This window comes from Mercenaria mercenaria, chromosome 1, assembly GCF_021730395.1.
Source record: "Mercenaria mercenaria strain notata chromosome 1, MADL_Memer_1, whole genome shotgun sequence".
Taxonomy (NCBI): domain Eukaryota; kingdom Metazoa; phylum Mollusca; class Bivalvia; order Venerida; family Veneridae; genus Mercenaria; species Mercenaria mercenaria.
This window is the reverse complement of record NC_069361.1, coordinates 89,866,730-89,879,729: the sequence shown is the minus strand read 5'-3', so window position 1 is coordinate 89,879,729 and position 13,000 is coordinate 89,866,730. Positions and strand designations below refer to the sequence as shown.

General features: G+C 36.1%; 1 protein-coding gene across 1 annotated transcript; it reads right to left on the bottom strand.

Annotated features, from left to right (window-relative positions):
* Positions 1-2,857: 2,857 nt before the first annotated feature.
* Positions 2,858-6,050, bottom strand: LOC123564452 (uncharacterized protein KIAA1958 homolog). Its single transcript, XM_045358062.2, has 2 exons — positions 5,596-6,050; positions 2,858-4,851 (listed from the first exon to the last, which is right to left on the bottom strand). The coding sequence occupies exons 1-2, from the start codon at positions 6,048-6,050 to the stop codon at positions 3,837-3,839; spliced, it is 1,470 nt and encodes a 489-aa protein (XP_045213997.2). The 3' UTR covers positions 2,858-3,836.
* Positions 6,051-13,000: the final 6,950 nt, after the last annotated feature.

Below are 13,000 nucleotides of genomic sequence, written 5' to 3'. Positions count from 1 at the left end.
TTTAACTACTGTGGTCTGGTTGGCTTAAAAACTGATTCGGAGTTGCTGATCGTGAAGTTTGGGGTGTCCTTGATGCGGTATAAGATGATGGTGCTGTGCAAGATGATGGTGCTGTATAAGAGGGTGGTGCTGCAGCTGCTGTTGGATGTTTATTTGTATGTTTGTTTGCAGCTATGATTGACTCCACCTTCTCTTCTAAAGAGTTGGTGCGTTGAGTCAGTGTATGAATGAGTGGCATTCATTTGGAGCAGTCAAGAGGTGGTGTTAACCCCCTGCATCCTCATTTGTAAAACTGTTGGCAATTAATTCAGATGCACTACCACTGTAGTCCCAGTCATACAAGTTACCAAAGTGTTGATATAAGTTGTCTGTGGGTAAAGATATTTGACTGGGACTATGAATGGATGAAAGCATGTTTTGTTGAAATGGTATGTGAGTTCCAGTAAGTGTTTCCTGTGTTTGTGATGGTGGGTAGTGTGGTTTGCAGCTGTTTGCTGAAGGGGATACAGCTGATGGTACACTTACTGAGTAATTATGTGCATATGGGACTGATGGTGAAGTAGTTATCTGATTTTGTGTCGACAGCTGTGGTAGTGAAGTGGCGGAACTCACAGACAGGTGTTGCAGTGATGTTTGAGGTTGTGTGTCAGATGCCGTGAAAAAGACAGTGATGGGAGTACTTAAGGCAGTTGACACGTTTATTGAAGATGATTTTAATGGTTGCAACTCGTTGTGAGTCTTTGTGCCCTGAAGTAGCCTGGCTGCCATCAGTTTGGAGGATTCCAAAGGTGCTATCTTCTTTTGTTTATCAACCATTTGATGTTGTCCATAGTACTGCTATTCTGCGTTTTTGCTTTTTTGTCTTTGGGCAAACTTTTTTTCTTCTGATTTGCTGGTCTCTTTGTTGAAGCCTTTTTTGTTTGACTACTTTCTGGTCTTTTGGTAGTTGTCTTAATAGTAGCATCATCTGAAACAGAACACAAAATAAAACAGTAATGACAAGAATAATGTTCTAGAAGGACACATCCCTCACCCTCAGTGCACCCCAACACTAAACAGTATGCTTAAAAGAAATCCACATTTATAACAAGAGTGGCAACCTGTCAAAATATTATACCCTTCACAGTAAATTACTTTTGACTTTTAAAATACTCTAGTACTGAGCAGACTTATAGTTACTTTGATCAAAGCAAAGAGCAACTATCTGTCTGGTTATCGAACTTCAGATAATATGCCCATAAATATTATGTTTGTTCAATACTAGATAAGAACTGCTTAAGTTACTAAATGGACACCATCAACTGTTTGCAATAACAAGTAATTCAAGGACCATAATGCAAGAGCTGGTGTGATATTATGCCCATAAGATTTAAGACCAAGAATGATGAACACTGGAAAAGAACCTCTGAACTTAGAGGACACTGCCATGCAACTTCCGCAATTTTTTAGTAATTCAAGGGCAATAACTCCAGAGTTCCTAGGACAACCCTGCTGTTTATCAAGACTGGTTACGATACTATGCCCATAAACATTGTAACCAAGAATGGTGGACATTGGATAAGAAGTACTGAAGTTAGAGAAGGAACAACAATTTTACCTGACGCTGTATGCCCCTCCGCCTTCCTGCTGTAAGTGTTCACATAATAAAACAACAAACTGTCACACCTAGAACTATGCAAAATTTATGAGAAAGAGCAAACTTACCACTACCTGAAGTCTGAATCTCTGTCTGCTTTAGCTACTAGATGAATCTCTAACCTCTGCTCTTTGCTGAATCTCTATCTGCTTCAGCTATTGGCTGAATCTCTGTTAACCTCTGCTCTTTGCTGAAACAATCTGCTTCAGCTACTGGCTGAATCTCTGTTAACCTCTGCTCTTTGCTGAATCTCTATCTGCTTCAGCTGTTGGCTGAATCTCTGTTAACCTCTGCTCTTTGCTGAAACTATCTGCTTCAGCTATTGGCTGAATCTCTGTTAACCTCTGCTTTTTGCTGAAACTATCAGCTTCAGCTATTGGCTGAATCTCTGTTAACCTCTGTTCTTTGCTTAAACACTTTCTGCATCAGTGTTTTTTGCAGAAACACTGTCTGCCTCATCTCAGCGCTGAACCTCTGTTTGGGTCAGGTTTTTACAGAAACACTGTCTGTATCATCTCAATGCTGAACCTCTGTTTTGATCAGGTTTTTGCAGAAACACTGTCTGCCTCATCCCAATGTTGAACCTCTGTTTGGATCAGGTTTTTGCAGAAACACTGTCTGCCTCATCTCAATGCTGAACCTCTGTTTGGATCAGGTTTTTGCAGAAACACTGTCTGCCTCATCCCAATGTTAGGGTGGTCACATGAAAATTAAAAACTGAATGAAATATAACATGTACCCAATATACCATTGGAAAGCTGATTTAAAGACAAAATCAGATATGTAAACCTTATAGCTCTACTGTTACTAGGTAAAAAGTTACGTCAAGTTTAGTATATCCACTATCTGGGTTTCATTCTGCCACTTTCGATGAACCCAGACAACAAAGACTAAAAAATGTTACTACACATACTTAAACTATAGTTCTTAGGTCTCCATCTTCATAATCTTTCTCTAATTTAAATGTGTAGATAATGCCTTCCTCCCTGTCATACACAACATTATACCAGTCCGGATACCCAGGTACCTGAAAAATATGATTTCAGTTGTTGAAGTACTTGATATTGTAGTAGTTTAAAAAAAATCGAAATATTTTCCCTGCGAGTTACTTTTTTGCTATAGATACTAAATACATAAATATATACCATAGAAAATATACATTTAAATTAACATAAAATACTTAGTGAATGGCTAGACACAGTAGTCAAAACTGTTGCCCGAGGTATTGACCAGTTAGCTGTTCAAAAAGTGTTTTATTACATGATATCAGAGAAAAATTTTCATAATTCTTAAAATGTTGAGTTTAGCCTAGCACACTTTACTGCTGAATATAAACTGGTCATAAAGCACAAATTATGGACCAGTTATTTATAAAATGAGTCATGACTCATGTAATAGTAATAATACTAATTATTTAAGATATTATTATTAAGCATCTTGTACTAACATGTGTATGTTGACTAATAATAAACCATAGCATCATTTTAGTCCCTTTCACATAAATTATCGCATAGTGCGGCAATTTTCCTTTGATCTTTGCAGCATGTTATACATAGTAACACACATTATTACTACAAAACTGTGCTGATATCTTACAAAACTGTTCCGATATATATCGGAACACTTTTTCTCTATGAGTTTCATAAGAAAAAAAGTGTTCCGATATATATCAGCACAGTAAAACTGTTCTGATATATATCGGAACACTTTTTCTCTATTGAGGTCCTATCAAGGGAGTATAATTTTTTCCTTTCAAAGAAAAGATGATTTTAGCTCCAATTTACAGTTCACAGAGGAAGAATATATTTATCGCAACACTTTTTTTCTTACAATGGCAAGGTCCTATGGAGGGAGTATTATTTTTTCCTGCCAATGAAAACATGATTTTATTTCAAATTTATTGTTCACGGAGATAGAGTGATCACAAATACCTGCATCTATAAAGTAAAAGAATAAATAAACTAGAATATTTCGAAGATTCGATATTTATCATTATCTCTAAATGAACATCAGAAATACATGATTGTCATGAAATATGAAATTCAAAGTTTTCTTAAATGTTTCTTAAAACTGAAAAGCGCTAAAAAAGTATCCGTTATGTGCTATTTTGCTAAAATGTATCTGCTATGGCACTAGGTCAATTATATAATCATTATGAACAACAATTCCAACACACTGTTACAACAGTTCTCGTACGATATTAAAACTGAAAAGTGCATCCAGAGAATGAGTGATTTCCAGAAAATAAACCCTTAAAACTTGGATCACTGCGTTTATTATCCACTGACTCGTCGGTATCCTTTAGAACACTTTCAGCATTTTTCTCATTGACCGTTCCACACTGTGCCTTGATTGTCGTCTGCGGTGGATTTAGTGTGTTTGAAATTTCTTTCAACATTGCGGGAGACGGTTTTTGGTATTTCCTAACCCCGGTAGTGGATCTGTGGCCAGTTCGTTTCATAATCTCTTCCTCGGGAATTCCTCCTTGGTAGAGTGTTGTGGCACACGTTTTCTTACCACTATGGTTTGTGTATCTACCTTCTAAACCTGCAGACGAACAAATGTCTTTCATGAAAGTTTTTAACTTATTAATTCCAACAACTTGTTCCCCGTAACGCAAGTGTCCCTCGGATTTGTTTAAAGGCCGCCGATAAAATGGACCCGAAAGCCCCAATGCATTCAGATACTGCTCATAAAAGTCAACAATTCCACTATTTTCATCATAATGTCTTATAATTTTTGGTTCAATACGCCTGTGTTTTAATCCTCCATTGTACGTTTTACTGTTTGTACCTTTAAATTCTATGTAACGACCATTTTCGTCACTCCCGATTGCAAATTGGTTACAGTTTAATGTTCGGTGTTCATCCAAAGCCCTTAATCCGAAAAATTTACAGTTATAGAAATACATGGTATGCTGAAGAGCAACAGATGAACTGTTCCCAAATACACCTTTAGACCACAAAATCTTTTCATCTTCTTCATTGACTGGTTTTGCCTCCCTCTGACCAATACCTAATCCATCCTTTGTCAGCTTTTTCATCTGAGCATCTAGTACCTCGCGGAACCTCGCGTATCGTGCATTCGTCTCATCCAAGAAGTTTTTATCATAGATGCCAGAAGATCGGAGATTTCTCAAGAGTCCACAGGCAATATTATATAGCGATCCAGGTGGGTAGGGGGAACCATCCTGCTTTCTTGCTTCTACCACAAAACTGCAAGTATAAAAAACATACTAGTTAATGTTGTACTCTCCATGAATTCAAAAATCTAAAAAGAATTGCACAATATATCAATGTGGCATTGTGCTCACTGCTACAAGTAGACACCATTGTTTATAAATTATATGACTGAAAACTTGTTGAAAAAGACGTTAAATCCGAACACACACACTAAGATTTTACCAGTTACAAATCTAAATCGACATGGCCGTCGATTTATTTTGACTAACAACGTACATTTCCATGCAAAAATGTTGAAAACTTTCTGAAAAGTACCAGTTTTCGAAATCGTAATTTTGCCTATTTTCATAATTGGAAAGCTACATTTTTACGCCATTAAACATGAAAAGTGATTCTTAAAAGCTATTTTAATCACCATCGGATACCTTTATTCAGGAATGTCTAGTTTAAAACTATCTTGCCAAGCAAAGCTCTATTAAGGATGAGTTAGATAAAACTGTATTTAGAATATATATCCTAAGAATGCCATTTTTAGTGACCATAAATATATTTTTCAACAACATTTGGAGTTCATTCAGCAAAAACTAGAAACTGTTGGGCTAGTTCGAAATATCCAGTCTACAGTGAATAGGCTCCAATTTATATAGAATGCAGTCGCAGCCAAATCTCAAAGCGTTTGCAACTGATCTCGTCACTTCAACAAACCTGTATAATTCACAATGCTACATCTTGATTGCATTATAATTGAAACAAAGGTACATGTGCTTTTTGACTTACCGTGAAAGGTGTGTGTTGATATCGCATTCCTCGAGTGGTGGAATTTCCTCTCCGTCCAGTTTCCGAACGGATCTCCAAGCCTCAAATACAGAGGTGGCCCACTTTGTACTCCTCTCGGTGTTACCCGATTTCTGGTCCTTGATCAGTGCGTCAAAATCTTCAGTTTTGGTAATTTTTCCAAAGCGATTTTCACAATGTGTATCCACACCTAACAATTCACAATTTTCTCCAGTCGGTAGTTTCAACGTAAAACTACCGAAAAAGTCTGCACTGGTACAATCCTCTACAAGATTTTTAAACTGAGAATCTGACAAGTCAAACGATTCCTTGTTTTCAAATAAATCCAGAGCTTGCGACAACACTATATCGTCTTCTTGCATACTTTCAATCTCGTCAAGAACCTGAGATAAAAATATGTCCTGTCCATCATCTAATTTTAAATCGGAATCAGACATATTTTGATTTTTTATACTCCGTTTTTGTTGTTTTTTTACGTTGTTTTATTTCTGATAGCTTATTCGCGTTTACGTAGCTATACAGCATGAGATAGCGCACTGAAATGAAAAATATTACTTGGGCGCTGAAGCAAATTAGACTCCGAGATAAGCGTTTGGCCAATGAAATGCAAAGAGTAAATACAAATGTAGAAATCTGTTGGATACTTTTACCTGGGGAACACATTTTCTAAAACAGAACGTTTCTGGGTTTCAGTCAGTGAGGTGCAGAAAGGGAATCATAAGTGTAAAAATAATTATAAAAATTAATTTAAATGATAGATCTATAAACGAAAAATAATAAATAAATTGAAATGATAGAACTATGCGATAAAACAGTTATAATATGTGATGCTCGTGTGCTACGAGGATATATCAGAGTTAGGGGTACATCTCGGTATATTTCTCTTCACATATCTGTCTCGGCCTAACGGCCTCGACGATATGTGCAGAGAAAAATACCCTCGATGTACCCCTAGCTCTGATATATCCTGGTAACACACTCTCACACATACTATAACTATTACTTATTATTACTATTTGTTTAAATGATTTGTTAATTTCAGCTGCAGTTAAATGATTTGTTAATTTCAACTGCATTGGGGAAAAGTTGTAAATAATTGAAACAATATCTGAAATTATTGTAAAAACTTATGCAACTTTGAGACTACCTGAGATATCACCTTGCCATTATACTACTGCTCTCCATCCTCGTCTAGAAATTTATGTGAGACTCCCTTCCCACAAAGAATATGTGTAGCCCCTGTCAAGTTACTCTGGGTCGAGAGGGTCAATGCTGATGCTACAAGTTTTTAGCTCACCTCTCACAAAGTGACAAGGTGAGCTTTTGTGATCGCGCGGCGTCCGTCCGTGCGTCCGTCCGTAAACTTTTGCTTGTGACCACTCTAGAGGTCACATTTTTTGTGGGATCTTTATGAAAGTTGGTCAAAATGTTCATCTTGATGATATCTAGGTCAAGTTCGAAACTGGGTCACGTGCCTTCAAAAACTAGGTCAGTAGGTCTAAAAATAGAAAAACCTTGTGACCTCTCCAGAGGCCATATATTTCATAAGATCTTCGTGAAAATTGGTCAGAATGTTCATCTTGATGATTTCTAGGTCAAGTTTGAAACTGGGTGACGTGCCTTCAAAAACTAGGTCAGTAGGTTTAAAAATAGAAAAACCTTGTGACCTCTCTAGAGGCCATATATTTCAAAAGATCTTCATGAAAATTGGTCAGAACGTTCATCTTGATGATATCTAGGTCAAGTTCGAAACTGGGTCACGTGCCTTCAAAAACTAGGTCAGTAGGTCAAATAATAGAAAAACCTTGTGACCTCTCTTAAGGCCATATTTTTCATGGGATCTGTATGAAAGTTGGTCTGAATGTTCATCTTGATGATATCTAGGTCAAGTTTGAAACTGGGTCATGTGCGATTAAAAACTAGGTCAGTAGGTCTAAAAATAGAAAAACCTTGTGACCTCTCTAGAGGCCATATATTTCATGAGATCTTCATGAAAATTGGTCAGAATGTTCACCTTCATGATATCTTAGTCAAGTTCGAAAGTGGGTCACGTGCCATCAAAAACTAGGTCAGTAGGTCAAATAATAGAAAAACCTTGTGACCTCTCTAGAGGCCATATTTTTGATGGGATCTGTATGAAAGTTGGTCTGAATGTTCGTCTTGATGATATCTAGTTCAAGTTCGAAAGTGGGTCACGTGCCATCAAAAACTAGGTCAGTAGGTCAAATAATAAAAAAACCTTGTGACCTCTCTAGAGGCCATATTTTTCATGGGATCTATATGAAAGTTGGTCTGAATGTTCATCTTGATGATATCTAGGTCAAGTTCGAAACTGGGTCACGTGCCTTCAAAAACTAGGTCAGTAGGTCTAAAAATAGAAAAACCTTGTGACCTCTCTAGAGGCCATATATTTCATGAGATCTTCATGAAAATTGGTCAGAATGTTCACCTTCATGATATCTAAGTCAAGTTCGAAAGTGGGTCATGTGCCTTCAAAAACTAGGTCAGTAGGTCAAATAATAGAAAAACCTTGTGACCTCTTTAGAGGCCATATTTTTGATGGAATCTGTATGGAAGTTGGTCTGAATGTTCATCTTGATGATATCTAGGTCAAGTTCGAAAGTGGGTCACGTGCCATCAAAAACTAGGTCAGTAGGTCAAATAATAAAAAAACCTTGTGACCTCTCTAGAGGCCATATTTTTCATGGGATCTGTATGAAAGTTGGTCTGAATGTTCATCTTGATGATATCTAGGTCAAGTTCAAAACAGGGCCATGTGCGGTCAAAAACTAGGTCAGTAGGTCTAAAAATAGAAAAACCTTGTGACCTCTCTTGAGGCCATACTTATGAATGGATCTCCATAAAAATTGGCCAGAATGTTCATCTTGATGATATCTAGGTCAAGGTCGAAAGTGGGTCACGTGCCATGAAAAAGTAGGTCAGTAGGTCAATTAATGAAAAAACGTTGTGACCTCTCTAGAGGCCATATTTTTAGCTCACCTGTCACAAAGTGACAAGGTGAGCTTTTGTGATCGCGCAGTGTCCGTCGTCCGTCCGTGCGTGCGTGGGTCCGTGAACTTTTGCTTGTGACCACTCTAGAGGTCACATTTTTCATGGGATCTTTATGAAAGTTGGTCAGAATAAATATCAATTTCAAAAGTTAATACAAGTCGGAAAGTTTCCTGCGGCCAAAATTTATAAAAATCAGAAACTGTTATAGATGTATGTTTGACCACTCAGCCTAAGTAGTAACTTATGGGTGAAAAACATGCTTGTTTTTTTTACTACATCATTACACTTGAATGAAGTAAGTATTATTACAATTTACATGTTTTTAAGTGGATATATTAAATATGTATTTTGTAATTTTGAAAGTGATTGTTTTACTGTTTTCTACAAAAGAGCTAATAAATATGTATTTTTTATTTCTGGAAGTTTTTGTTTTGAGCCAAGATAACTGTATTTCCCCTTCATGTATAACATAATTTTTAGCGCATGTGGTTATGTTTGGCTATTGAAGATCTTCATCAGAGCTACCACAAAAGTGATTCATGTGTTCGTCTAGACTTATCCGTCATATAAAGCTGACATAATCTAAGTAAAACTAGAATGTGTCTGTAGGACACAGGATGTGCCCCCCCCCCCCCTCTGGTACATTTGTGACAAATAAGGGGAAATAATTCAAATGTTTGCAGTCTTAATGGGGTATAGCCTAAACAAACATTTTATGAAAAGGATTCATTATTCTAGGCCATATACTTTTTGAGCTATGAGCATCACAAACAAAAAATCCACTATTTTGGCTATTTCAAGGGCCATAGCTCTGTAATAAGTGCTAAGATTCTCAAGAAGAATGCCAAATGTTCAAGGTTATATTATGATAAAGACTCTAGTAAGGTTTCTTGAATTTACATGAAATACTTTTTCAGATAGGCACATAATTTGGTGAAAATGTGCATTTTTGACTATTTCAGGGGTCATAACTCTGAAAATAGGGGGTGGAGCCAGATGAAAAATAAAAGGTGAGCAAGTTCATATCATGATAAAGACTCATGCAAGGTTTCATGAATCTATATCAAATACTTTTTGAGCTAGGCGTGTCACAAGGTGAAAATGTGCATTTCTGACTATTTCAGGGGCCATAACTCTGAAAATAGGAGGCGGACCCAAATGAAAAATAGGAGGTGCACAAGTTCATATCATGATTAAGACTCCAGCAAGGTTTCATGAATCTATATCAAATACTTTTTGAGCTAGGCCTGTCACAAGGTGAAAATGTGGATTTTTGACTATTTCAGGGGACATAACTCTGAAAATAGGGGGCGGAGCCAGATGAAAAATAGGAGGTGCACAAGTTCATATCATGATAAAGACTCATGCAAGGTTTCATGAATCTATATCAAATACTTTTTGAGCTAGGCGTGTCACAAGGTGAAAATGTGCATTTTTGACTATTTCAGGGGCCATAACTCTGAAAATAGGAGGCAGACCCAAATGAAAAATAGGAGATGCACAAGTTCATATCATGATTAAGACTCCAGCAAGGTTTCATGAATCTATATCAAATACTTTTTGAGCTAGGCGTGTCACAAGGTAAAAATGTGTATTTTTGACTATTTCAACACTAAAAATAGGGGGCGGAGCCAGATGAAAAATAGGTGCGCAAGTTCATATCATGATAAAGACTCCTGCAAGGTTTCATCAATTTATATCAAATACTTTTTGAGCTAGGCGCGTCACGAACTTCGGACGGATGCATGGACAAGACCAAATCTATATGCCCCCACCACTCATGGAGGGGGCACAAAAAGTGTATAATACGTACTATTCATATTAAACTGTCCATGGAAATGGAAAAAGGCTAAATATTCTAAGGAAATGCAAAGAAGATCTAAACCCAAAAAGCTACAGGTCAGCTAAGAAAGTAGCAAAATTGCAATCAAGAAAACACATCTATTTTTTAGCTCAACTATTCAAAGAATAGTCTAGCTATTCTACTCACCCTGGTGTCGGCGTCACACCTTGGTTAAGTTTTTGCATGCAAGTACATACAGCTATCATGTAAAGGTATATAGCTTTGAAACTTATTTATTCTTTTTCTAGGTCAATTACCAACCTCACTGGGTCAAGTTCCATAACTCTAACATGTATTTTGAGCAAATTATGCCCCCTTTTGGACTTTGAAAATTCTGGATAAAGTTTTACATGCAAGTTACTATCTCCAAAACTAATGCAGATATTGAATTGAAACTTCACATGTGTCTTCGGGGTTATAAAACTAGTTGATAGCACCAAGTCCCATAACTCTGACCTTCATTTTGGCCAAATTATGCCCCCTTTTGGACTTAGAAAATTCTGGTTAAAGTTTTGTGTGCAAGTACATACAGCTATTACTAAAAGGCATATAGATTTGAAACTTATTTTTTCTTTTTCTAGATCAATTACCTACCTCACTGGGTCAAGTCCCATAACTCTGACATGTATTTTGGCCGAATTATGCCCCCTTTTGGACTTAGAAAATCCTGGTTGAAGTTTTACATGCAAGTTACTATCTCCAAAACTAATGCAGATATTAAATTGAAACTTCACATGTGTCTTCGAGGTTTTAAAACTAGTTGATAGAATCAAGTCCCATAACTCTGACATGTATTTTGGGCAAATTATGCCCCCTTTTGGACTTAGAAAATCCTGGTTAAAGTTTTGCGTGCAAGTACATACAGCTATTACTAAAAGGCATATAGATTTAAAACTTATTTTTTCTTTTTCTAGATCAATAACTACCTCACTGGGTCAAGTCCCATAACTCTGACATGTATTTTGGCCAAATTATGCCCCCTTTTGGACTTACTGGTTAAAGTTTTGCGTGCAAGTACATACAGCTATTACCAAAAGGCATACAGCTTTGAAACTTATTTATTCTTTTTCTAGGTCAATTACCAACCTCACTGGGTCAAGTTCCATAACTCCTAACATGTATTTTGAGCAAATTATGCCCTCTTTTGGACTTAGAAAATTCTGGTTAAAGTTTTACATTCAAGTTACCATCTCCAAAACTAATGCAGATATTGAATTGAAACTTAACACGTTTCTTCGGGGTTATAAAACTAGTTGATAGCATCAAGTCCCATAACTCTGATATGCATTTTGGTCAAATTATGTTCCCTTTCAAACTTAAAACTCTTTTGAGTAATAATTTCCTGCTTCTTTGACATATTTCGAATAGTCGAGCTTGGCTGTCTTACGGACAGCTCTTGTTTAGTGAGTAGAATTACGTTAACGATGTTTTGTGTCAAAATATGTTATGGCATTTTGTTTAAGGAACAACTGTTAGACGAGTTTTTAACAGAGTCGATATGAAATACAGAAGAAATTTTTAACATCCACAGAGTTCACATTATTAAAAAAAGATTGAAAGTGATTAACAGATGTGTTTCCTAAACAGCTTTCATTAACAAACTAGAAAAACATTTACATAAACTGTATTCATAAATATTAAAAAATGTCAAAAATCTCAGGAACAATATATACAACAGTGTTAATATTTGGTCCCTGAATTGTTAGGTAACATATCCAAAAACATTACCTAAAAATTCTAAGTTAAAATGGGGATAAACCTGTCAAAATTTAAAAAAAAAAGATTGAAAATGACTAATCAGTGTGTTTTCTTTTTATTAAGAAAGTAAAAAAAAAACTAAAAAAAACATGGTTTAAATAATTACATTCAGAAATACGGTCAAACTCGCTTTATACGAACTCTTCGGGACCTGGGAAATATGCTCGTATCAAACAAAATTCGTATTAGTGAATGTATGACTCCCGGATAATTTGCCCAAGCAAGTTGGGCAGTATCACCGGTATCGCCGGTGAATAGCTTCCGATAAATAAAAATACAGTAGTGAATAGATGTTCATTAGTAGTTTTAATTGATCAAGTGAGTGTATTCAGTTAACAGTGAAACAGGTCAACAGATTTCGTACATAAACTCGTAAAAATGTATGAAAAATAAATTTTAATTTACAAATGTATTGAATCATCAAGTGTTTATAACACATATGGATCTAGCACATATAGATACACAGGAAACGTACAATGAAATTATATTTTCATGGACAGGTGTACAAATGACAGTGACTATCGCTCAATTGCTAAAGACATTATTACTTGAACTCGATTGTGATGAATAAAATAACTGCATGCATAGTGTTAATCTCTTTATTATGTATTTATCGATTACAGGTGATAATCACTTCAACTAAATATCAGCATTGTACGGATTCAAACTGTTAAAAGACCAAGCGAAGCAAAAATATGGCTGCCGACATCTTAAAATAGTTCGTATCAAAAAATTGAAACTTGTAACATTTTAGCTCATTGGGACTTCCAAAAT

Coding starts and splice junctions, on each gene's coding strand:
- LOC123564452 (XM_045358062.2), bottom strand. CDS start 6,050: ATGTCTGATTCCGATTTAAAATTAGATGATGGACAGGACATATTTTTA. Junction 4,852..5,595: donor ATCAACACACACCTTTCACG/GTAAGTCAAAAA, acceptor TTATACTTGCAG/TTTTGTGGTAGAAGCAAGAA.